We start from the raw sequence: 24,126 nt of genomic DNA, 5'->3' as shown, positions 1-24,126 counted from the left end.
TGCTTACTATTGTAATTCCATTCTTTCATAAGAGTCCTATGTGGCTATGCTTAGGTGACATAGCTGGGTCACACTGGTATCCAGAGTGGCTTTACTAATAGTCATTGCCATGAAGAAGAGCCCCACCCCAAGTCGTTACTAGCATTTGATTTGTTTTTATGATAGTCATTCTGACTGGTGTGAGTTGGAGTCCCCTCGTGGTTAAGGATGTTGAACAACTTTTTTTCGTGTGTGTGTGTGTGTGTGTGTGTGTGTGTGTATGTATGTGTTGAGTTTTCACCTTTTGAAATCTGTTTTCATTTCATTTGCCCACTTATTGATAGTTGTTTGATGTTTGTATTTGCATTTTGTTTTTTGTGTTCTTCATTTTAGATAATTTATTTTATGTAAGGTAAATATATCTAAAGCTATCATCTATCTATCTGTCTATCTATCTATCTATCTATCTATCTATCTATCTCTAGCAAATCTTTTTATCCATGTTTGCTGTTTAGAGTAATAGAAATAATTTTTTGTTTGTTTTGAGATAGGGTTTCTCTGTATCGCCTTGGCTGTCCTGGAACTCACTCGCTATGGCTTTAACAAAGGGATCCTGCCTGCCTCTGCTTCCTGAGTGATGAGATGAAAGGCTTGTACCACCACCTGGCCTTGAAATAATTTTTTAGTTGTAGTTTTTCTTCTGACCATCATGTTTCATACCTATAACCTCAAATGAAATAGCTGGTTTGAGGAAAATTAGTATTTATTGCCCAAATTGTAACTTACTTTTGGGTAATAATTTAAGATCTCTTACTGTTTTAGTATCACACCAGATTCCACTTTGGAGAATTAAATGCTTAGTTAACTACAGAATAAATCAAATAGCAGTAGCAGTGGCATTTTGAATTCCTTCTCACCAAACTCATCCAGATATCATTAGTGACTAGAGCAGAGACAGGTCTCATTGGTTTTCTGTATTTCATGTGTGGGTGTGTCTGCATGCTCCAGCCAGTGTCTCTGCCTTTGTGCCTACAGGTCAGGACCAGTTCAGGTAATCATTTTTCTCCTTCCATGTGTTCCAGGGATAGAACTCAGCCTTTTGTCTTTACCTGCCAAACCATCTTTATTTCAGTCAGAAAGAGGGATTCCAATAGGATTTATTTTTTAATGTTGTCTTTACATTTTATTGGCAAAAATACACATTTTGTATTTTTCTAAATTTTCTAGACCCGACTTAACTGTTAGATATCATGAAGATTCATTTAATCAAGAAAGTACTTTAAAAGAAAGATATGATTTCTTAGGTTGTGAATTTCTTATTTGAGATAGTTTTCTGTATGTCCTATTTTTGAACATGCAACCTTTTCTTTGGTATGCTTTTATTGTGTTTAGTTAATTCCAGAATCCAGTATCCCCAGAAATGTCTCTTGGGGTAGCACTGGGACAGTCAAATTTACCATGAAAACTGTTGCCCTTGGAGACATGGTTGTTTTGGTATACTTGGGATAAAAAGCCAACCCAAAGGTTTTGGGTATTTCTCACAAGATAATAGGGTGACAGTGATTGGGGAAGGCAGAAATCTGAGCATGTCTAAGGCTGGAATTTTGAGTGCCTCTGCTTACTCCTGTCAGAGTTGATGTAGTTGAGGGATGTGCTTCTGGTCATAGCACAGGATATCTAGTCAGATTTACAAGACCATTCACAGTGGTCTTCAGAATAGGTTATACTTTAGCTGGATCAGATTGACCACCACATCTAACAATTTGTTGTATCTTAACGTTTCTAATATCAGTCCAATGTGTATTCACTTAGGCTCTATTAATACTTTTTTTTTTAAGATAGCAAGGGTTTTTGTTGTTGTTGTTATTGTTTTGGGGTAGTGTTTTTTTTTTGTTGTTTTGTTTTGCCATGGTGGTTTGGGATCTAAAGTAGAGATATTTCCTCAAATAGAGTTCTTCTTAGAAGACTTACTTATGTTCCTGGCTTTTTAAATTCCTTACAAGTTTCATATAATACCTTGATTCTCCCTCCAACTCCTTCCATGTTCCCTAACACATCTCACTCCCACCTTCACATCTTCCTTCTAAAATGAATATTTTTAACTTACCAAGTCCATTCATAGCACTCATGTATGTAGGTGTTGGAGAACCTACCCGTACCAGCCATCACCAGCTTCAGCTAGGTGTGGGGCTTCACAAGTTGCCCCCCTCCCCATGCTGGAAATTTTAACTGGCTTGAAGTTGGATTTTTTTCAAAATCCAAATTATGTTGAATAGTAGGAGAATTCTTTTGAGAGTGGAGAGAACTTTGAATTGTGAACATTTGGGTAGTGTAAAAGATGATGCCCACCAGCCATTACAAAGCATGCTAACAAGGACAGCCTCCAGTATTCCCTTGAAAGCCAAGACCAGGTCTCTTCCTATCGTTAAGTAAGCACAGTTTTAAAAGATTTAGACATAAGTAATCATAAAGGAATCGGGGTAGAAATGCAATCCGGAAGGTTTGGGGCTTTGTAAGATGTAGTGAATAGTCAGTATAACGCAGTTTTGACATCCACTGAAGGTGCCCACACAGGGAGTTAACACATATTTGAGTCAAGACGTGGGAATGTGCAAATTTATCCCCACATTGTATTTGCTCATATATGTGTAGAAACACAAGGAAAACATGTATGAATCAGTTCTCAACCATGTGGGTTCTGGGGATCAAACTTAAGGCTTGGCTGCAAACATGCCCACCACTGAGCCATTTTGCCAGCCCAAACCTGAAGTTTTATAACACAAAAAGTGGGTGGGGATACCTGATGGGGTCTTTGTCGGAGAAGTTGGGGGACGCCTTGGTGTGGTGTCTTTTCTGATTGATGGCATCACCTGCTTCAGGCTTTCCTAGATTTTTGTCTCCCAGGAATTCCCATAGAAAGACTAACCAAGTACTTACGGTATCTCCCTTTATGTCCATCTTCACAGAAGGCTCATTAAATTTTATTCTAATGTTATGTAACTTTGGCTAGCCTGGAACGCGCTATGCAGACCAGGCTAGCCTCAGACTTACAGAGATCTCCGTACCTGGTACCTGTTAATTATTTTATGAGGACAGAACTGTAGCTTTACACATAGAAAAATTAATGGAAGGATTAGGCTTAAAGCTCCAGTTGAAAATTGATTTCATACTGAGCTATTCATTCATTTAGCCACTAATCAAGAGATTTCAAGATCATAGGCACAATGGAAATTCTATGTAATTAGAACAAATTTTGCAAATAATTTAAATATTTGTCCATTAAAATTATTCTGTGGTTACTATGAAATTAGCAGGAATACACTAAGTAGGAGTAATTATTTCTAATAGAATTTTCTTCCTCTAAGGCAGCAGCTTTCTTTCAGTTTGCAACAACCCAAGAGAAGTTTTCAAGGAGGAAACAACATTTTAGGACACATTATTAGCTGTAGGAATGTAACTTAAAAAGTACTCATGGAGTTTAGTGGAACATTGAGTACAGAGGTGGAGCTGCAAACATAGAAGAGTTGTTCCAAATTGAAAATAGACAAGAATGAAACTTATGGCTAAAGTGTGTTGCAGATAGGCTTGTGAAAAATAAAACGGAAAGATACACCTAGGACAGTTTACTGAGCTCTTAAACATCCTCAGTGCTAATGTAAAACAACTGGTTTATGCCTTTAATTTAATCCTAGCATTTTGGAGGCAGAGGCCTCCCTATCAAGTTCAAGGCCAGCTAGGGGTATGTACCGAGAACTGTCTAAAAAAATAAAGAAGACAGTGACTGGAAAGATGGCTGAGCATGTAAGAGCACATATTGTTCTTGTGAAGACTGGAGTGGATGCCCAGCATCCAGACCAGGCGGTCACAACAGCCTTTAATTCCAGATCCAAGAGCTCTAACCTCCCAGGGTATTGTACACAGAGAAGCAGAGGAGAGTTAAGACAAATTTTAAGTCTAAACCTTGGTCTTAAACAAAGTTGTTAAATACACCAAAGAAAGGGCAGCAATAATTGACTCCCTAAGATACAGTGTATCAAAGGAAAGGAGACCATGACAGAAACAGTACAATGGTGATCTGAGTATGTTGGAGCCTTAAGAGAAAGAGAGTTTCCCTTTAAAACCCTAAGAGGAACTTCATAGAGTGAGGGAGAATGGAAAGGAGTGAGGGAGAAGAAGGGGACAGAGGACAAAGCTAAGATGCAGAAGTGGGTGTCTCTGAGTAATCTGAACAGCCTAGAGGAGCCTGGTTAGGACCATAAATGGGGGTTGCTGCTGCAGGGAGGTGTGGTCTGATCTTAGGCTGTGGGATTTGGCCTTCTAAATGACTACTGTGTTGTAGGGGCAGGCCTATGTTCTAACAAAAGTAAAATCAAGATCGCGCATTTATTATGTATTCTGCCAGACCAAACTTTTGTGTTCTGTCAAGACTTATTGCTGCATACTTAAGTCCTTCTTTTGCATTTTTTCCTATAGTCTCTAGTTCAGTAGTCAGCTGGCAAGCCTGTACTTTGATTAGGATGAGATTGAACAACCAGTTTCTTTGAAACAGTAGAAGAAGGTAAGGAAAAAGAAAACAAGGCCAGGTAGACTGAGGCAAAGCTGTATCGTACTCACACGTAAATGCACACACATACCAAGTCACCGGCATAGGCTAACAGCTACACCGGTAGATAAATGGAATTACATGAAATCAACAGCTTTAGGAGTAAATTATCAAGAAACTAAAAATACAGAACACCATCTTATTAAAGTTGGTGTGCTCTGAGTCAGAACAAGGTAATAAAAATCACAACCTAAACAGTGGCTAGTGCAAGGCGGAGATCAGAAGGTGGAATCTGTGTGCACTTGGGGTAGTGTTTGTCTTGCTTGAGTCAGGGCTAATGAGTAGAGAGGGAAATGCCCTTGCAGCTGGGCATTTCTTATTTCTAACTAATAAAACCAGAGAACCCTGAAGTTCTTTCATAGATCAGAGGTCCAGATCCAATTGAGGAAGTTTCCAGCAGGGTTTTTGTTCAGGGAATAGAGGTGGTATCAGATCTGATCTCCCTATAATCTCCCCCAAAGACAATGTAATGCTGTCTGTCTTTGAGAATTTGTCTTTTCCTGGAAGTTCCTAGAGAAGAAAGGGAGGAGAGAGTGAGAAGGCAAAGCGAGAGAACGGAGGCTGGGCAGAGCTTGAGTCCTCAGAACTCACTTCTGTTCCAGCAGTGTCTAAGATTCACTTCCTGCTCCTCAGTGTTTCCTTCCTCCTCAAGTTTGAAACTTGGCTGACAACATGAATTGCTTTTAAATCTGTAATGTATTTCTTAGGCTCCTTTTAAAGTCCTCTTAGACTGGCTGTTTTCCATTTTTTGATTGCCTACAGTCGAAACTTGTAGTATGTAAAAATAAATGAATGAACCACACAGGGATATCAGGTGTTCCCTATTTCCCTAAATGCCTGCAACTTTCCAGTTAGAATGATAACTTTAAAATATAAAATCAGCTACTAATTAGCTTTCCCCCAGCAAATGCTTCCTCCCCTGGAGTTTTGGTTCCCATTTTAGTCTTTTTTTCCTCTCTTTCCTGAAGATTGCGGCCTTTTAAGTAGCTGATGGGATTTGTTTGGATTAGATTTCTTTGCTGTAGTAGTTTCCTTGCCTTCACCCTGGGATATTTTGATTCTCCATGCTGTAGTGAAAGTTTGATCTCATAATTTTGGGATATCATGAGACAGCCCAGTACTCTTAAGTTTGCCCGTAAGTGTGTCTTCCTGGCACACATGAAGTTTTTTTACAATTTAGGAGGGAAATACATCACCTTGGGGCTTCCTTTGAGGCCATTCTATATCTTAGGAAATTCCCCTTGACACCTGCCTTATAGGATTTGAAAGATACGCCTCTCCGGTTTCTATGATTAGCTGCTCAGAGAATTTCTATACTAAAAGTAGTCAAGTCCTAGGAAACAGAAGATACAAACAAATGCTAAGCTAGAGGAGTAGTAGGAGAAAAAGACAAAGATGGCAAACTAAGGCTTTGACAGACCCTCAAGTGAGTATCATGTTTAAAAACAAAACAAAAAACAACAACAAAACCCCTGTTTAGAACAACACAGGAGACTGTTGACCATAGAGGAAGTCCAGGCCACAGGGAGAATTCCTTGCCTACCTTTGAAGGTGGCAGCGAGACAGCTGGGTGCATGGTTTTTGGTGCTGACTAGTGAATGACTTCTTGAAAGTAGATAATTCTTTGAGTCATGTGTTAGGTTTCAAAAAGACCCATGTAGGGCCGGTTGGTGGAGATGCACAACTTTAGTCCCAGCACTTGGGAGGCAGAGGCAGGTGGCTCTGTGAGTTTGAAATCAACCTGATCTACAGAGTGAGTTCTAAGATAGCCAGGAATAAGGAATACACAGAGAAACCCCGTTTTTTTGTCTTTTGGGGATTTTGTTGTTACTGATGTTGTTGTTTGAGGGAATGAATGGGACATAAAATGAGCCCTTTATATCTTCCTCCCTACCTTCATCCCTCCCTTTCGCTCTGTATGTATGTAAATCACAGCTCTGACTCCAATGGGAATATAGTTTATTCTCTATACCAATACAACTGACTATAGCTCAGGAACAGAGAATTAGGTTATACCGATTAACACATACACTATTGAATTCTTTTCATCATAGCTGCAAAGCAAAAGAAAGTTAGAAAATGAATGTATTTTACCTAGTATATTGATGAGGATCCGTGGTAGATTGGTTATAGTAGGTCTCAGATGCTGTCTGTTGACATGCCTAGCTTTTGGGGTACTGGAAGCCAATGGTCTGCTGAGTTAATATGCCCCAAACCTGATCATCAGTAGGGTGTTAGGTCAGGGACAGAGATAGATGTTAGGTGGTTATTAAAGAAATGAAAAGTCTAAGATAATTTAGACCGTGTCTGGGATATACTAAAAGTATATAATCATTACGCTTTAATCAGTCAGTTCCTTTTAAGAAATCTTTAGCATAAGCGTGGCATTTCTTTAGGTCACTTCAGTTCACCATGATTTGTATTTAATAGGTAAGCTATTTAGAAACAAACAAATCTGCACTCCAGAGACAGAGCCAAGCAGATCTCTGAGCTCAAGGCTACATAGTGAAACTTTGTCTCAGAAGAATATCCTTCTTTTTTGAAAGAAAATCTAACCTTTTCATAACTATTCTTTTTAAAGGTGGCAGAATTACATGCCCACAGTTTGTTGAAACACTGAGAAACACTGAGATTGAAGATTTTTTTTTTTAAATTTTTTAAAGGAGGAATGGGATCTTTGAACGGTAGTATCAGATGTGGAAACACATGCTTCAGTGCTTATCTTAATGCAAAGTAGTGTTCTGACTGTTAAATATTGAAGGTAGTAACAGGACTGAGTTTACTCTGTCACAGTGCAGTCTGCATGGAAGGTAGATTTGTAAAACTAGCATTTCAAAAAGTGAAGTTGTGTTTGCTGTGTTACCTTGCAGCATGTTTCATCCACTGGGGCAATAGGAAGGCAGTGCATTAAGAGAACTACATTTCCTGTTTTGCTTTTCAAGTGTGTGTGTTCTGATCTTCTAACGATCCTTTTCTCTTTTGTCCTCCACCCCTGGGCACTGTGGATGGTTTTGCCTTCCAAACTGGCTTTAACTATTCTAGGTAATTAGGGCAGGCACCATGCTTTTGAAATCAGAGTTTTCCATCTTCCCTTAGATAAGTAGTATATATATATCAACATACACTGTTAATACTTTGAAAGAATGCTAGACAGTGCAGTATGCTGTAATTCCCAGCTGCCATTGTGAATGCCGTGTGCTCTGTTGCAGGGGCCTTGGGTGTAATTTGCCAGATTACATGATGTATTCCACTATTTATCATAGAACAAGCTTGGAGAGTTAGGTGATTTTACTCAGCTATTGACAATGTATGTGTGTTCTGAGCATTTTTTTTTTTTTTTAGGTACATGTGGCTAATCTGTGATGACTGCTAGATTAGTTGTGCTGTGTGCATTCCCATGGGTTGGTTGGGGTTTTATCCCATCTGTAAGTCCTAGAGTATCAGTACTGGGAGAAATCTCCATAAACCAATAAATTTGCATGTTTTCCTGACATTACTCCATCTCTTTGGAGTTACAGTAGACATCAGTGCCATCCTATGGTTGTATGGTTGTACTTTAGTACCATAGATAATTTTTGCAGTATCCATTTGAATATGTTTTTATATTTTAAATGTACACTTTAATGAATATGTAAATAAAGGTGCCATGAAACAGAACAGAGAGTGACTCAGCCTCTGTCAAGGTCTCCATGATTAGCTTGGTAAAGCAGCGTCACCCTGGGGTCGTTGTCTGCCCAGCAACCCATTCACACACGATGGGAGGACCAAACAGAAAAGCAGTGGAAGGAAAATAGTTGTCATACTTACTTAGAAGAATTTTGTAGCTTCTTAGATCAATTGAAAATTAAAGTCTTGCTACTTTCTTCATTTGTTGTAGTCGATGCTGATGAAATTAAAAGGCTAGGAAAGAGATTCAAGAAGCTTGATTTGGACAACTCTGGTTCTTTGAGCGTGGAAGAGTTCATGTCTCTGCCTGAGTTACAACAGAATCCATTAGTACAGCGGGTAATAGATATATTTGACACAGACGGGAATGGAGAAGTAGACTTCAAAGGTAATGGCCATTTTGTTTTTAAATCTTAAAGCACTTTCCATCAGAATGGAACTAGAATTTTTTAAAGTGTCTCTATTTTTGGTGATCTTATAAATAAAGATTATGCTAAAACTTGAAAATCTGTGTTACCTAGATTTTGATTATTCTTTACCTTTGCTTCATAAGTTCTCAAGGTATCTATTATAGTGTAATCTACCACAAAAAGGAACATCGACGATTTCCTCCATTTTAAAAAAGTTACTCTTACTCAAGGACAGCTTAACAATATTAAAAGCTGTATTTTTCTTGTTTCTTTACATTCTTCTTAAAGACTGAGACCTGTACTGGTCAGTTTTGGTAGCCCATGCCTAGCCAGACACCAAGGAATCTTTTGTGCAAATATTGATTTATTTATATATCATTTTACATTTGGTATTATACTTCTAAATGTTTTTGTTTTTTGTTTATTTATGAATTGTTTGCCAGTAGTAAAGAAATTATTTTTCAAGAATTTTCCAACAGTGTATTTACATGATTGAAAAATTTGGAATGGAAATAAAATGATTTTTGTTTTGGTAAAATAATGTACAGTGTTTCGTAGTCTAAAGAAATTGGTTAAATAAATATCCTTAAAGAATGTTTTTGAATGTTAATGGTTCATAGGCCTTAATACATAATTCAAATTGGTTAATCTTGATGACTCAAATAAAATTTAACGTTCAAATAAAATGAAATCTTGTATTTAGAGCCTTAAAAATTGACAATATTTGGAGCTGGAGAGATGACTCAGCAGTTAAGAGCACTGGCTTCTCTTCCAGAGGTCCTTAGTTCAGTTCCCAACATCTACATGGTAGCTCCAACCATCTGTAATGGGATCTGATGCCCTCTTCTGGTGTGTCTGTAGACAGCTACAGTGTATTCACACACATAAAATACTTTTTAAAAATTGATGTTAATGATTTTTCAGTACTACTTTTAATATTTTGTACAAGAAATAGCTTTTTGAATGTTGCTTTTCTTTATAAAAATTAAAAGTTGTGATTTGTAAACATTTTCAACTTTTATTTAGAATTCATTGAAGGAGTCTCTCAGTTCAGTGTCAAAGGCGATAAGGAGCAGAAGTTGAGGTGTAAGTATTTTCCTTCTTAAACTGCCATTCCACATTGGAAGTTAGACTTCTAAAAACATTTTAAGACTTTTTAGTCATAATAGAAGTCATTTATGATGTTTGCAGCTAGTATATTTGAATAATGTGCCGTCTTTAGTGGTGGAGTGGGAAAGATGTTTCTGGGACCAGGCATAACACATGCTTGGCCTAGGTAGTCTTTACTCAATAGCTCAACCTTGTAATCAGTTATCAAGCCAAACTGTGTGTGTGGTGTCTGTATTTTAAAAAGTGCCATTCTCTTAGTCAGATAATACTGGTTTTCATCTTAAGTATTTGTTTGCCTTTTAATAGCAGTGCTTCCCCCCGCCCCCTTTTTTTTCTAGTTGCTTTCCGTATCTATGACATGGATAAAGATGGTTATATTTCCAATGGAGAACTCTTCCAGGTGTTGAAGATGATGGTGGGCAACAATCTGAAAGATACACAGTTACAGCAGATTGTAGACAAAACCATAATTAATGCAGATAAGGATGGAGATGGAAGAATATCCTTTGAGGAATTCTGTGCTGTAAGTGAATAGGCTGATTCATCTGTTAACTTTTAACACCTTTTAACACCCTTTTAAGGCCAGTTTCCTAGACAGTTTTATAAGCACATTTTGCTTTTAAATTCTTTTAATTTTTGTCTAACTGCTCCACATTCAAGTTTTGGAATATGTTTTAAGAGCTGAGAATTAAAAGCTACTATTCTCAAGAATGAGTGTACATCAGCAGTCTGGTAACATGCTACAGGGATGGTGCCAGCAATTGTGGGTTCGTGAATAGCTGTGTGTGGAGGCTGGAGGGCAGCATCAGCTTCCTGCCTTGTGCAGGTGATTATTTTGAACTCTTCTCCCAGTGAACCTAAAACTCACCATTTCTGCTATACTGACTGGCCAGCAAGCCCCATGGACCTCATGACTGTCTCATCAGTGCCAGCCGTACAAGTAGATGCTGCCACACCCAGCTTTTTGTATGGATTCTAACTTACGTCCTTACACTTGCAAGCCAGACTTGTTACCAGCATAGCTGTCTCCTCACAGGACTAGTAACGTACTTGTGGTTGCTCCTAGAAATTACAAGTAAGACATGCTTTAAGATTTGCTTAAAACTATGCCTGCTGCATTGACGATAAAGTCTTGGAGAGTACTTGCCTACCACCATGCATGAAGCCTGGACCAGTACACACCCAGTACTGTAAATAACAACAACCAGAAAACAAAACATGTTTGAAAATGCTTTGGTGATGGGGCTGGAGAGATGGCTCAGTGGTGAAAAGCACAGAGGAGATGTTCTTCCAGAGGAGAGGATCTGGATTCAGTTCCCAGCACCCACATGGCAGCTCACACCTGTCTCTTAACTACAGGTTCCAGGGCTTCTGACACCCTCACACTCGGGCACAACACTAATGAACATAAAAGAAAAATAAATTACATATTAAGAAAATGCTTTTGTGAAAAAGAGCCCTGTTTTTTAGCTGGCAACACTAGAAACTCTGACATGACAGAAATAGTCTTCTAGAGTAGAGGCAAAGAAAAAAAATTTTGTTAGGCATCAGTGGATACTTATCTAGGAAGGTCTTCTTCTACTCCAGTTTTAAATTTAAATCTCACAAAGAACAGCTGACAATGGTTCAGTGGGTAAGAGAAGTGCTGGCAGAGAAGCCTGCAGCCTGACCTTTTGGTTACCTACTTCATGGGAGAACCAATCCTCCCAAGTTGTCCCTTTGACCCTCCTGAGTTTTGGAGGTGGTGCACATACACAGAAAGAAACAAGTGTAAGTTATACAACAGACCAATGAGATAGTTGTGTAACCCATAGTGGACTGGGCCCTTCCACATCAGTCAAGAAAATACCTTCATAGTTTTGCCCACGGGCTGGCATTTTCTCAGTTGAGGTTACTCTTCACTGATGACTCTAGCTTCTGTCAAATTGATAAAACCTAGTCAGCACTGTCTATGATTGAAATAAAATGTTTTGTGTTTAAAACGAAGTTTCCTGTTGGAGTAAAGTAACAGAAGTAACTCAAGGGTAGAATTTACTCTGGCTTAGAGTTCAAGACTCGAATTTACCATGGCAGCAGAGTAGGTAGGGTGGTGTGATCTTGAAGCATCTGTCACATCTCACCCACAGTTAGGAAGTGGACAAAGATGAATGTAGCTGCTGTTCCACTCTTCTTTCCTCTTACAGTCTAGGATCCAAGCCAGAGAAGGTGCTGCCCACAGTGGAGCGGCTCTTCTCACTTTACTAGTGCTAACAAGATAGTCTGTCCGAAGCATGCCGAGAGATTGTCAGGTTATCAGCACAGCTTCACCTGTCCAGCTTGACTCTCAAATATATCGTTTTAAGCCATAACTTTCCACTCCTGTTCCCCATATGTTCATGACCATGTTATAAAATATGTTGAGTGTAGCATTTCAGAAGGAAAAGTGGACAAGGATGAAGTGTAGGCCTTTGTGAGGGAGTTGTACATAGCAGGTGTCTGTAAGAAACTCGTCGAAGCTGGAGCAGTTTTCTAGCTTACTCCCTGTTGCTCATAAAACACTGACTGGAAGCAACTTGGGAAGGAAACAGTGTAGTTAGTCATGGAGAGGAGCAGGCCTTGTTTTCATTTGGTTTCTCCTGTGCTAAAACACCAAACAGAAAGTGAGCGAGCTTGGAAGAATAGGTTCATTTGTTTTACACTTCCACACTTTAGTCCATCATTAAAGGAAGCCGAGGCAGGGGCTCCAGTCTGGAATATGGACACACAGAGACGGTGGAAAGCACTGCTTCCTGACTTGTTCCCCAAGGCTTGCTGAGCTTGCTCTTATACAACCAGGACCACCTACTGTGGTATGGGGATGGCACTGCTGTTCAACATCAATCATAAAGCAAGAAAGTGCCCATAGGCCAGGGTGATGGAGGCTTAGTTCCTTAGCTGAGGTTCCTTCTTGGGTGTCTTTAAGGAGCACAGAAGTCAAGGCAGGAAGTGGAGCACAGATCTTGGAGGACCACTACCTATTAACTTGCTTCCATGCTCATTTCTAGCTCCTTTGCTTATCCAGCTCAGGCCCATCTGCCAGTATAGAGCCCTTCTCTCTGCCACATTCACTCCTTCCCTCCAGCTGTGAGAGACCCTGCCCCAGAGAGTAACTGGGGAAAGATGGAGGAAGAATTTGGCCTCCACACCGTGTTCTGGTCTCTGTATGCATGGGCATGCACATGCAAGTGTGTATACCTCAAAATGCAGATGTGCGTGTACTTAAACATCTTTCGTTATATGAGGACGAGGCAGAAAAGTTGAACTGGGAGACTCAACCCTCCCCCACCCTTTAATCCAGCTTCTGGATTGTCTGAAAACAGATATTTTTTTGATAATGAATATGTTTAATTATACTTTTGGTAAAGTAGTATCCTACTTTGCTTTCTCTTGACTGTGATAAAACACAATGATCAGAGGCTGAGTTGTAATCCACCATGAAGAAAAATTGGGGCAGGAACCTGTATGGAGGAATACTGCTAACTGGTTTGTTTCCCATGGCTTGCTCCAGTACCCCCACTGCTTAGGGGTGGCACCATTCACAGTGGGTTGGGCCCTCTCACATCAATCTTTAATCAGAAGTGCTCCACAGACTGACCCATGGCCAGTCTGACAAGAAGCATTTTCTCAATAAGGTTCCTCCCAGGTGATTCTAGCCTGAGTCAAGTTGACAAAAAAAAAAAAAAAAAAAAAAAGGATGTGATTTCCTTACTAAAAAGCTTGTTTGTGTCTGTTGTAGGTTGTAGGTGGCCTAGATATCCACAAAAAGATGGTGGTGGATGTGTGACTCTTTGAAGAATACCACCCAACACTTTTGCTTTCTTCTCCATCTCTGAAGATCTGCTCAAGACGTCCAGCAATGCTCTCTGTGTATTTAAATGGAAGTATTTTTCTCTGTGAAGCCACATTTTCCAACATGAGCCTCATGAAGCCAACTAAGTGTTATTGAACTCCTACTCTCTCAATAACTCAGTGTAGCACTTTAAAGTTTGAAGGACAGCAGCATGAAAGAGCATATCAGTATGGTGGAGAAAGGGAAGGGTTGGCTCTTTAATTTATTTTTCTTCATCTTTTATAACAAGAAAGTATCTATATATACATATGTAAATATTTATATATAGATATATGTAGCTTTCTATATATTTAGTAGGTTGGCTTTAATTTAATATACTTGATTCAGAAACAAAATGTTAGAGTACAAAAGTGCCAAGCAGAACATAAACCATCCTTACTTTTATTTCACACACAGTTTTATATGTAGATAGAAGATTGTACAATTTGCGCCAGGTATTAGGCCAGCTATTTTCCTTTCTCTGTGCTTCCTCCTTTGAGAGATTGATAAAGCATTTGTTAATGCCCTATTATTTACCTTGATTACACTTTTGTAAGGAGTCTGTAACTTTATTTATATCTCTGAGTAGCTTTCCAGGGACTGTCTTACTGCTGAGCAGCGTTTAATCCATCTCTGTTGGAGGTGTAGTTCAGTGCTGTTGCCAAGAGTGGGTTCTTGTGTCCATAGAACTGCATACACTGTGGCTGCTTCAGGCTGATATTTTTTAAGTAATTGCTGTTATTTTTATTAAGTGTCCCTGAGAAAATGTAATTAGCAGTTGTGATTTTATAAAGGTCAGAAGTTTTCTGAGGCAGTCATGACTTTTTAAAATGTATTATTTAGTGAAGAAAACCCAAAGTAATCATGTAATGGCTTAAAATCTCCTTGTATCATTATATACAAGGAAATACTTGTCACTAAACTCTAAATCGTGGATTCATTTTTCCTTCTCCTTCTGCATTTCCAAAGACATACAGTTAACCTAAAAAAAAAGTCAACTGATACTTAATGAGCACATATTTATGTAAAATTCTGTTTGTGGTTAAAATGGGGGGATATCTTGCTAATCTATATGCCATAGGAGAGCAGATTTTGTCCACATACATACTTTTTAAATTTCTTTGCCAGAAGGTAAGATAGCACATGATGGATTTCTGTTGTTTTGCCCACACAACTAGTGATGGATGATGATTTAACAGATTTGTGTGACATAAAAGTACGTCCTGTTCTACCACTTGACATTATCCCTTCCCTTTCTGCAAAGGTACTATTGACTGGAAGTAAGACATTCTAGAGAGTTTTATATGGCAGTCTTCCCTATACAGTTTTTCTACATAAATTGGTTTTATAATCATGAATGGTAAAGGGCGGGTTGAATCAAGGTGAGAGAATATTAAATTGAGTACACCTGCCTGCCACCGCTGTCCCTTCAACTGAGTGCTGCACATCATGGGCTCTGTCTGTGAGAGAAAAATCCCGGTGCTTGGTGTCTTTGCATGACATGGAGTTTTGCATGTAGATCAATTTAAAATGTACCTCTTGTTTACATAATTTGCATAATTTAAAAAGATGATGTTGCCAAACTTTGGAAATGTTAATACTTAAAACAAAAATCTCCACTCCATGTAATTACTTTCCCCCTCTGGATCAGTACATGGCTTGCAATCTCAGCCAGTGGTTTGATCTGTCCCAGTGTCAACCGCCATGTGCTCTGCTTCAAGAGGGAACTAGTCTTTTGTGAATTTTTTTGTACATAATTATTTGTTACAAATATTTTAGCAAATGCTTTCTATATCTCTTGCTTGTGCATATCTTGGCTGGCGTTGTGGAAAAAAATAGTGCAAACTATTTCCTTACTGGGGAATGAGGGGTTTTCTTTTTTAGTTTGTGTGAGGGAGGTGGGGAGGGCATGGTTTATGTTGAATGTTTAAATTTTCTTCTGCATGATACATGTCATGTTGTGAAATCTTTAGAGAACTTCATACTGTATGAGTAAGAAAATAAAATATTTGAAACTTGGCTTGAATGTATTCTGTCAGTGTACTGCTACTGTTGATAATCCTGTCCATGCTTTTAGGGATTCAAAAACTTGGATAATAAACTACAGGTGAAATACGTTGTTTTATCTGGAACAAACAAGAAGGCTAAATGTTGCGAAGCCCTGAGACTCCACTCCCCTGCCCTGGGCCTATTACAAGTGTCTTGAGGGTTTGGCTGGCTTCTCACACGTGTACATCAACCCCATGCTCCATAACTAGTGCCTGTAATAGATTTGTTCGCCTGTGTATGTGCAGGCTCTTGGGTTTCCTCTATCTAGTCTAACTTTTTTTATTCACCATTCATCCCTTCTTCCTTGCCTATTGTCTTCCCTTACACAGTGGTTTGCTTGTTTTGCACAGATCCAGGTTTTCAGAGTATCACCTGGGTGTCATTGAGTGTTCATTAAAGTATTTAGTAAATTGGTATGTGGCTCCTAGATAACACATGTTCTAATTCGTTTTTTTCTCTTGGGAACATCTTGCGAAACAAACTGGTCTTGAATTTTTGTAATCCCACTTCAGCTTTCTGCATGCTGGGATTATTTTTTATAACTGTAACATGAAATTTTGAGACCTTTTTTCCCCCCAAACAGGGTTTTTCTGTTTAGCTCTGGCTATCCTGGAACTTGTTTTGTAGACCAGAATAGCCTGGAAGTCAACAGATTCCCTCTGCATTTGCCTCCCCAATGCTAGTGTGGATTAAAAGCATGTACCACCATGCCCAACCTACTTTTGACACTTTACTACAAAATCCTTGTGTGTTCAGCACTGTAACAGGGTTGAGATCCTCATGCCAGGCAAATGATATCCCTCGCCCAAGTAAACTTTAGGATTGGTGGGTATGTGTACATACACCACGATAACATGTATTAAACGGTTTCAAGATCATGAGCATTAGATTAGAGCCTAAGAAAATGACTATTTAGAGTGGAAGGAAAATTCTTTTAAGAGTAGAAGAAAACACTTGTAAACCATATAAGAAAAAGGATTAGTAATCCAACCCAAAGATCTACAGAACAGCAATAAAACACCTAACTAAAATACGGGCAAAGGACCTGAATAGACAGTGTAGATGTACAAGTGTCCCTAAACACAGGAAGTGGTGCTCAATAGCACTGTCATTAAAGAAATGCATATGCAAGTCACAGATCTGCATCACAAGGTGTATTACTGTTCTTTCTCATCTCCAAAGCAAAGAAAAGTAGTATCAAAGACAGTATGGGCAACCTCTTTGTTACTGTTGAAGTCACAGGGACTCAGTTCACAACAGCCAAAGGCTGGAAGCAGCCCAAGTATTCTGTAGCTGGATGGGTAACTAACACATGCTCTCACATGGGTAATAAGCTCTGTTAAGTGAGAGCTCCACTTCCATGTTGATGGAATGACATTTCTAGAGACAAACATGGAAGAGTCTGTGCCAAGGGCAACAGAGAGAAATAGAATTAGTGTTAAAATCTTATACAGAGCTTCGGTTAAGCTGTATTAATATCTACCAATTACAAAAATTAATGAGGAAAGCTGTATTTAAAAAAGCATTTTTAATGTGCAGAATGTTTTAGAAAGGTGTGTAGACAAGAGGGTTAAGATTTATTTACTTCCTTGATAGTTCTCAGGGTGTACAAACAGATGTCAAGGATCCAAAAGACCATGTGGCTTTACAGTTAACATGAGTCCAACAGCAGGCTGTGCTACAGAAACCAGCTTCCAGGCTGGCTACACTGTGATGACTCAAGATATTAAAGGAGTTATTTGGTCCAGGTTATGATTAACTACCAGCAAGATGCATTCATTCATTGACATGCCAAGAGTATCTGGCACAGTATCCCTTTTGAATGCATAGTAGTAATAGGAGGGTGGAATACAAACACACTGCAATTTAACATGGAATCTAAACCTCTGGCAAAAACTACATTCTTAACTCTGCCTTAACTCCTTAGAATTAAACCAACATACCTAGTCATGGATCACTTCAGACACTTGAAAAGGTATTAAAGACACAGACCTCACTTCCCAGAAAAGCACATGGTAGCAGTCAGAGTCATCACAATTTTGAATCTCTCAGAGCACAGTGAGAGTAGGTGGTCTGTACCTCTTAAATGCTCTACAGACTTCACAAGTTGTTCCAATATACCCCTACTATCAATGAGGTCTGATAATATTAAGCATTCTCCTTTGGTGAGACACTCCAGCAATGTCCTGTTGGTAGATGGTATATCGACCGAACAAAGCAGTCTGGACAGTAGCACTTCCCACTGACAAGAGGGAACAAAAGCTTAACAAAACTACTAAATGGTGTGACAGCACACATTTGTAACCCTGGCGCATGCCAAATTGAGGCACCAGACCGACCCAAGTTTGAGGCAAGATGGCCTACCCAGTGATTACAGACCAGCCTTGACTACACATTCTCAAAAAACAGGAGCAGGAGAGATCTCGGTGTTTACAAGCACTTGTTGCTCTTCCAGAGGACTGACTGACTGCAGTTTAATTCCCACTGCCCACACCAGGGTGTCAACCATCTGTATCTACAACTCCACGGGAACATCTACACACAGGATAGACATAATACATACATGTCCACACAATAAAAACAAAATCTATACCGGATGTGGAGATGTATAACCTTGAATCCCAGTACTCAAGAGGCAGAAACAATTCCTGTGGATTCAAGGCTAGCAGCCAGGGCTACACAGCAATACCTTATCTTGAAACAAACACACATACATCCTCTTTATTAGAACTAGTTCAGTGGTTAAGAGCACTTAAGTGACCTTTCAAAGGACCTGGGTTCAGTTCCCAGAAAACATGGGTAGTCACAACCTTAACTGTAATTCCAGTTTGAGGGTTCTGATGAACTATTCTGGCCTCTGGGGAATGCCAGGTACATACATGGAACACATACCTAAATGCAGGCAAAACACTCAAAAAAATGTTAACTAAAATAAAAAAAGTACTACTACTTTTAGTTATTGCATGAATTTCCTGACCTCCAATCATTACATATTTTGGTTAGAAACAAAGGAGTGTAGTATCTAAGTAACATGTTTAATGAAGTGTGTTCTAAAACAATGTAAGAAATAAGCATCAAATTCATATACACACACTAGTTACAAGAATATGCTGTTTGGAGAACAATTTTCTTGGGAAAATTGTTTTACAGTTTTACCTTTACAAGAGAAATATGTGTAATATCAGTAATTCTTGACATTACTTACTTGAAAAATAACATTTATTAGCCTTGTGAAGCAGGGCTTTCATTTTATTTATAAATTGTACAGGAAGTGCAAAGATGAGCACATAGAGTTAAATAGTGCAAGTTACTGCCATGATCTAACCCTGAAATAGTCTCAGTGCCCAGTACCAAGAATTGTGATTCATTTTTAATTAAAAATTTCAGACTTTATCTAAGTTTATAAATTTAGCTGTAAATCTATAACCAAAAAGTTGTAAGCAAGAAGTTACCTCTAAATGACAGGGTTTTAAACTGTGAATCTGCCCGGTGTGGTTTACTTACACATAAAAGTATAGATTTTTCAGTATTACATCATATTTAAATTATCCTAGAAGCAGCTGAGTGTAAGTCCTGTTAAACCTTTCTTTTCTGCTTTTGCTCTGGTGAGAGATGAGAAGGAACCTGAGCTTTAGGTGGCTGGGAAACTCCTCCCATGGTTTTATGAGAACATCAAGTGTCCAGGGAAACTCAGAACCGATCTGCTGATCTGCTGGCCACAGCTCGGATATTGCCATACACCTTTGATGGAGGGTTTCCTGTTTAAGAAAAAGGGCAGCTTAGATATACAAATATATTCAAACACATAGAGGACAAATATTTTCATTCCTAAGGAAAAGAAACAAGAGTTGTAAAAAGACCATTTAAAAAACAAGCCAGACAGACAGACAAGAACACTAGAAAAAAACTGGCAGATCCTCTGAGCAAGTTGCTATGACTTCAGATCTAGATTAACCAGATCAATCAAGTTGACTGGCTATGTTCGGCAGCCCTCATTTTATAGACCCTAATATGTAATGTTTTCAGTTATTTTGGAATGGGTTTTCGGTATACTTCCTTAGGAATGCAAGAGATTTAATGATATTCCCAATATAGCCTTTATCTTCTCTAACAAATAGAATCTAAGTAAAGTATTCCTGGTTTTTGCTTTGCCAACTCTTCAGCTTCTATTTAGTATCTTTAACAATATAAAAGCTACTGTTTCTCATCTTCACAGAGAAAATGCCAAAGAAATAAACTGCTATTACCTAGGATGAGGTTGCAAATGGCTGTTCTTGCCATCTTGATGTTTTGGAAAGAGCCGAGTATGTGAACTTTCCTGAAAGAAGTAAAGTGAGTCAGGTTAGTCACAAAAGGCATGTCCATATCAAATCCTGGGAAACTAAAAACTATGGAAAATCACAATAGATTCAGCCCCTGAACTGACGGTGGGGGGAATGGCAGACAGTGTTCTACACATTCTAAAACTACTTCTAGAATGAGTGGTTTGTGGTATAAAAATTATATATCCCCACCAAAAAAAAAAAAAAATTATCAAAAAAATACAAGTAATTAAGAACAAGATTTTCTTTCTCCATTTCTTTCTTGTCAGGTTCTTGCAATGTTGCTCAGGCTGGCCTCAAACATGCAGTGATCCTGCAGTCTGCCTCCTGAGGGCTGAGATTACAGGGATGAACCACCACTCCCAGATTACTCGTTACAGGTAGGGAAAGATGGCTCAGTGTATAAAGTATAAAGGTACTTGTCATCCAACCTGACAACCTGTGTTTGTTCCTGGAGGCCCACTTGGTAGAAGGAGAGAACTAACTCTCCTCTTTCTGGCTGTCCACTGACTGCCACAAAGGTATTAGAACATAAAGGCTCACTCATCCAAACGCAGATCAGACAAAACAAAACAGAAGACTCCTGGTCAGTAGTTGCTCCCATCAAGTAAGTCCTCCATGTTTGCTCATATACTCCTCAAAGGAGTTTTACTAAGTAGATACTATTCCCATTGTACACCAAGAAAGGCACTTCAAGTAATCAGGAGACTTAGGGATAGGGATGTATCTCAGATGCACACATCCTTGCCTAGTGTGAGGCCCTGGATTTCATACCGATGGATAAGGATGGGGAAGGATGGAGGACACAATCTGGAAAGGACATAGAAATCAAGAAAGCTTAGACCATGCAGATGCTCACTGAATGCCCAGAACTGTAACACTGATTCAAAGCTTACAGCATCTTTAATTTCAACTTACAAATCTATGGAAAACTATTTTAGAAGCTCCTAAGTTGATATAAATCAACTAGATGGCATTGTATACTCAGAGAATATAATGTTTCTCCCTGACTCCAAACAATATCAAATGAAAAGCCCAATGCTAGATATGAGGTTGCTGGATGGGGGACAATATTTTTTTTCCCAAACGGTACAGGTTACTGACAATGTTGATGGGTACCTACCAGACTTACGTGATAATATCTTATTGCTGAACACATTGCATACTTTGGTTATAGGACAGAGAAATCGAGCTGGTGTTACCTGGAAGCTTCCTTCTCCTGAACTTACTAGTCTGTACAGTAATAAAAGATGCTACACAGGCTGTTATGCCAGAAAAGTCACCAGGTTCTTACCCAGCTGTGAACCCTACAGCTTACAATAATGACCAACCTGGCAAGATAGGCTAATACAATGGGGCTGTCAATGTCACGGGGTAAGTAGCTGCTTTCTGATAGGTTTTAAGGTCCACTGTACATGATGGAACTCATACATAGCACCAAGAATTTGGCCAAAACCTTGCTGTGGAGGACCTAAGACCTGGGAGAACCTACTACATATTTTCTTAAATAGAGCAACAAAGCACCTTCCGAATACTTATCTATGCACTCACAGAGGAGTGCAGCTCTCCGCCCTCATCAGAGAAGCTTCTTTTTGCAGTGGATGGTGATTAATGCAAAGACTCCAAGTTGGTCAGAGTGTAGCAAATGAGCAACTGCAGACTGCTCAGTCCTAAACGAGACATCCATATCACCTGCTCTCCCCACATGGCCTAGGGAGCATGAAAGGTGAGATGGAAAGAACAGAAGAGCCAGAAGTCAGGAAGTCTGCCGCAAAGCACCATTTTCTGGCCATGTCGGGGTAGTTGTGCTCATGAACTCATAATGGCTGTACTTCCCTGCATAAACCTGCACATGATCAAGCCAGGAAAATCCCAGCATGGATGAGGCAGGTGCTCATAAAGGCACACCCCCGGGAATTCCACTTCCCTTCTGCCCCTGCCTGGTCCTTTGGGCTGGGGCAGACATAGAGTTGGTCTGCTCCTGTGGAGATACTGAATCCTGAGCCATCCTAGGGGAGCCACTGCACTCAGAGCAGCCGGTAAGAACTCCATCTCATTCCCTAAGCCCCAGAGATACATCTGGGAGCCAGGGACATTCAGGATACACCAGCTACCCAAACCCCGCCCCTCCAGAATTCCACTTCCCTTCTGCCCCTGCCTGGTCCTTTGGGCTGGGGCAGACACAGAGTTGGTCTGCTCCTGTGGAGATACTGAATCCTGAGCCATCCTAGAGGAGCCACTGCACTCAGAGCAGCCAAGGAGCCACTGCACTCAGAGCAGCAGACACCAAGGTGGTTTGCACTTGGGAGACACCGTATCCTGAGCCATCCTAGAGGAACCACTGCACCCAGAGCAGAAGGATTTCCAGATCCAAGAGGTGGCCTGAGTCCCAGGAGTTCTTCCACCCAGGAGATTAGGATCATAAGAACACAGAGACATCTGGACTCTGAGGAGCTCTGCCACAAGGAAGATACCTGTAAATACAGACTCCAGTCTTACACAGTGAGGGCAGGTAACACTAGAGTCAACCAGATGGCAAAAGGCAAGGGCAAGAACATAAGCAACAGAAACCAAAGGTTCTTGGCATCATCAGTACCCAGTTCTCCCAATATAGCAAGCCCTGGACACCTCATCACACCGGAAAAGCAGGATTCAGAATTAAAATCACTTCTCATGATGATGATAGAGGATTTTAAGAAGGACATAAGTAACTCCCTTAAAGAAATACAGGAGAGTACAAGTAAACAGGTAGAAGCCCTTAAATAGGAATCACAGAAATACCTTAGAGAAATGCAAGAAAACACAAAGAAGGAATTAAACAAAAACATTCAGGATCTGAAAATGGAAATAGAAACAATAAAGAAAGCTCAAAGGGAGACAACCCTGGAGATAGAAAACCTAAGAAAGAGATCAGGAGTCATAGCCACAAGCATCACCAACCGAATACAAGAGATAGAAGAGAGAATCTCAAATCCAGAAGATATGGTGGAAAATATTGACACAGTTGTCAAAAAAATGTAAAATGCAAAAAACTCCTAACTCAAAACACCCAGGAAATCCAGGACACAATGAGAAGACCAAACCTAAGGATAATAGGTATAGATGAGAATGAAGACTCACAACTTAAAGGGCCAGTAAATATCTTCAACAAAATTATTGAGGAAAACTTCCCTAAACTAAAGAACAAGATGCCCATAAACATACAAGAAGCCTACAGAACACCAAATAGACTAGACCAGAACAGAAATACCTCCCATCACATAATAATCAAAACATCAGATGCACAAAACAAAGAAAAAATACTAAAAGCAGTAAGAGAAAAAGGTCAAGTAACATATAAAGGCAGACCTATAAGAATTACACTAGACTTCTCACCAAAGACTATAAAAGCCAGAAGAGCCTGGACTGACATCATACAGACCCTAAGAGAACACAATTGCCAGCCCAGATTACTACACCTAGCAAAACTCTCAATCACTATAGATGGTGAAACCAAGATATTCCATTGCAAAAAAAAAAAAAAAAAAAATTGCACAATATCTTCCCACAAACCCAGAACTTCAAAGGATAATTGATGGAAAATGCCAACACAAGGAGGGAAACTACAACCTAGAAAAAGCAAGGAAGTAATCTTCCAACAATCCCAAAAGAAGATAACTATACAAACATAACTTTACCTCTAATAACAAAAATAACAGGAAGCCACAATCATTTTTCCTTAATATCTCTTAACATCAATGGTCTCAATTCCCCAATAAAAAGACGCAGACTATCAGACTGGATACACAAACAAGACCCAGAATTTTGCTGCATACAAGAAAAGCACCTCAGTGACAAAGACAGACACTACCTCAGAATAAAAGGGTGGAAAACAATTTTTCAAGCCAATGGTCCCAAGAAACAAGCTGGAGTAGCCATTCTAATATCAAATAAAATCGACTTTCATCCAAAATTAATCAAAAAAGATAAGGAAGGACACTTCATACTCATCAAAGGAAAAATCTACCAAGGTGAACTCTCAATTCTGAACATCTATGCTCCAAATGCAAGGGTACCAACATACATAAAAGAAACTTTACTAAAGCTCAAAACACACATTACACCTCACACAATAATAGTGGGGGATTTCAACACCCCACT

General features: G+C 39.4%; 2 protein-coding genes across 2 annotated transcripts in view; one reads left to right on the top strand and one right to left on the bottom strand.

Annotated features, from left to right (window-relative positions):
- Ppp3r1 (protein phosphatase 3 regulatory subunit B, alpha) overlaps window positions 1-15,641 on the top strand; it is a 40,914-nt gene extending 25,273 nt beyond the window's left edge. Inside the window, exons 3-6 of the mRNA XM_028778171.1 lie at window positions 8,460-8,636; window positions 9,685-9,744; window positions 10,107-10,291; window positions 13,523-15,641. Coding sequence (XP_028634004.1) covers window positions 8,460-8,636; window positions 9,685-9,744; window positions 10,107-10,291; window positions 13,523-13,570 — 470 coding nt within the window. The 3' untranslated portion in view covers window positions 13,571-15,641. The remainder of the gene's footprint in view (window positions 1-8,459; window positions 8,637-9,684; window positions 9,745-10,106; window positions 10,292-13,522) is intronic.
- A 3,039-nt stretch (window positions 15,642-18,680) lies between these two features.
- Pno1 (partner of NOB1 homolog) overlaps window positions 18,681-24,126 on the bottom strand; it is a 16,195-nt gene continuing 10,749 nt past the window's right edge. Inside the window, exons 6-7 of the mRNA XM_028777749.1 lie at window positions 19,912-19,982; window positions 18,681-19,422 (exon numbers count right to left, since the gene is read on the bottom strand). Coding sequence (XP_028633582.1) covers window positions 19,355-19,422; window positions 19,912-19,982 — 139 coding nt within the window. The 3' untranslated portion in view covers window positions 18,681-19,354. The remainder of the gene's footprint in view (window positions 19,423-19,911; window positions 19,983-24,126) is intronic.

This window comes from Grammomys surdaster, unplaced genomic scaffold, assembly GCF_004785775.1.
Source record: "Grammomys surdaster isolate TR1022 unplaced genomic scaffold, NIH_TR_1.0 67, whole genome shotgun sequence".
NCBI lineage: Eukaryota > Metazoa > Chordata > Mammalia > Rodentia > Muridae > Grammomys > Grammomys surdaster.
The sequence above is the reverse complement of the archived record's forward strand: the minus strand, read 5'-3'. Positions and strand labels throughout refer to the sequence as shown.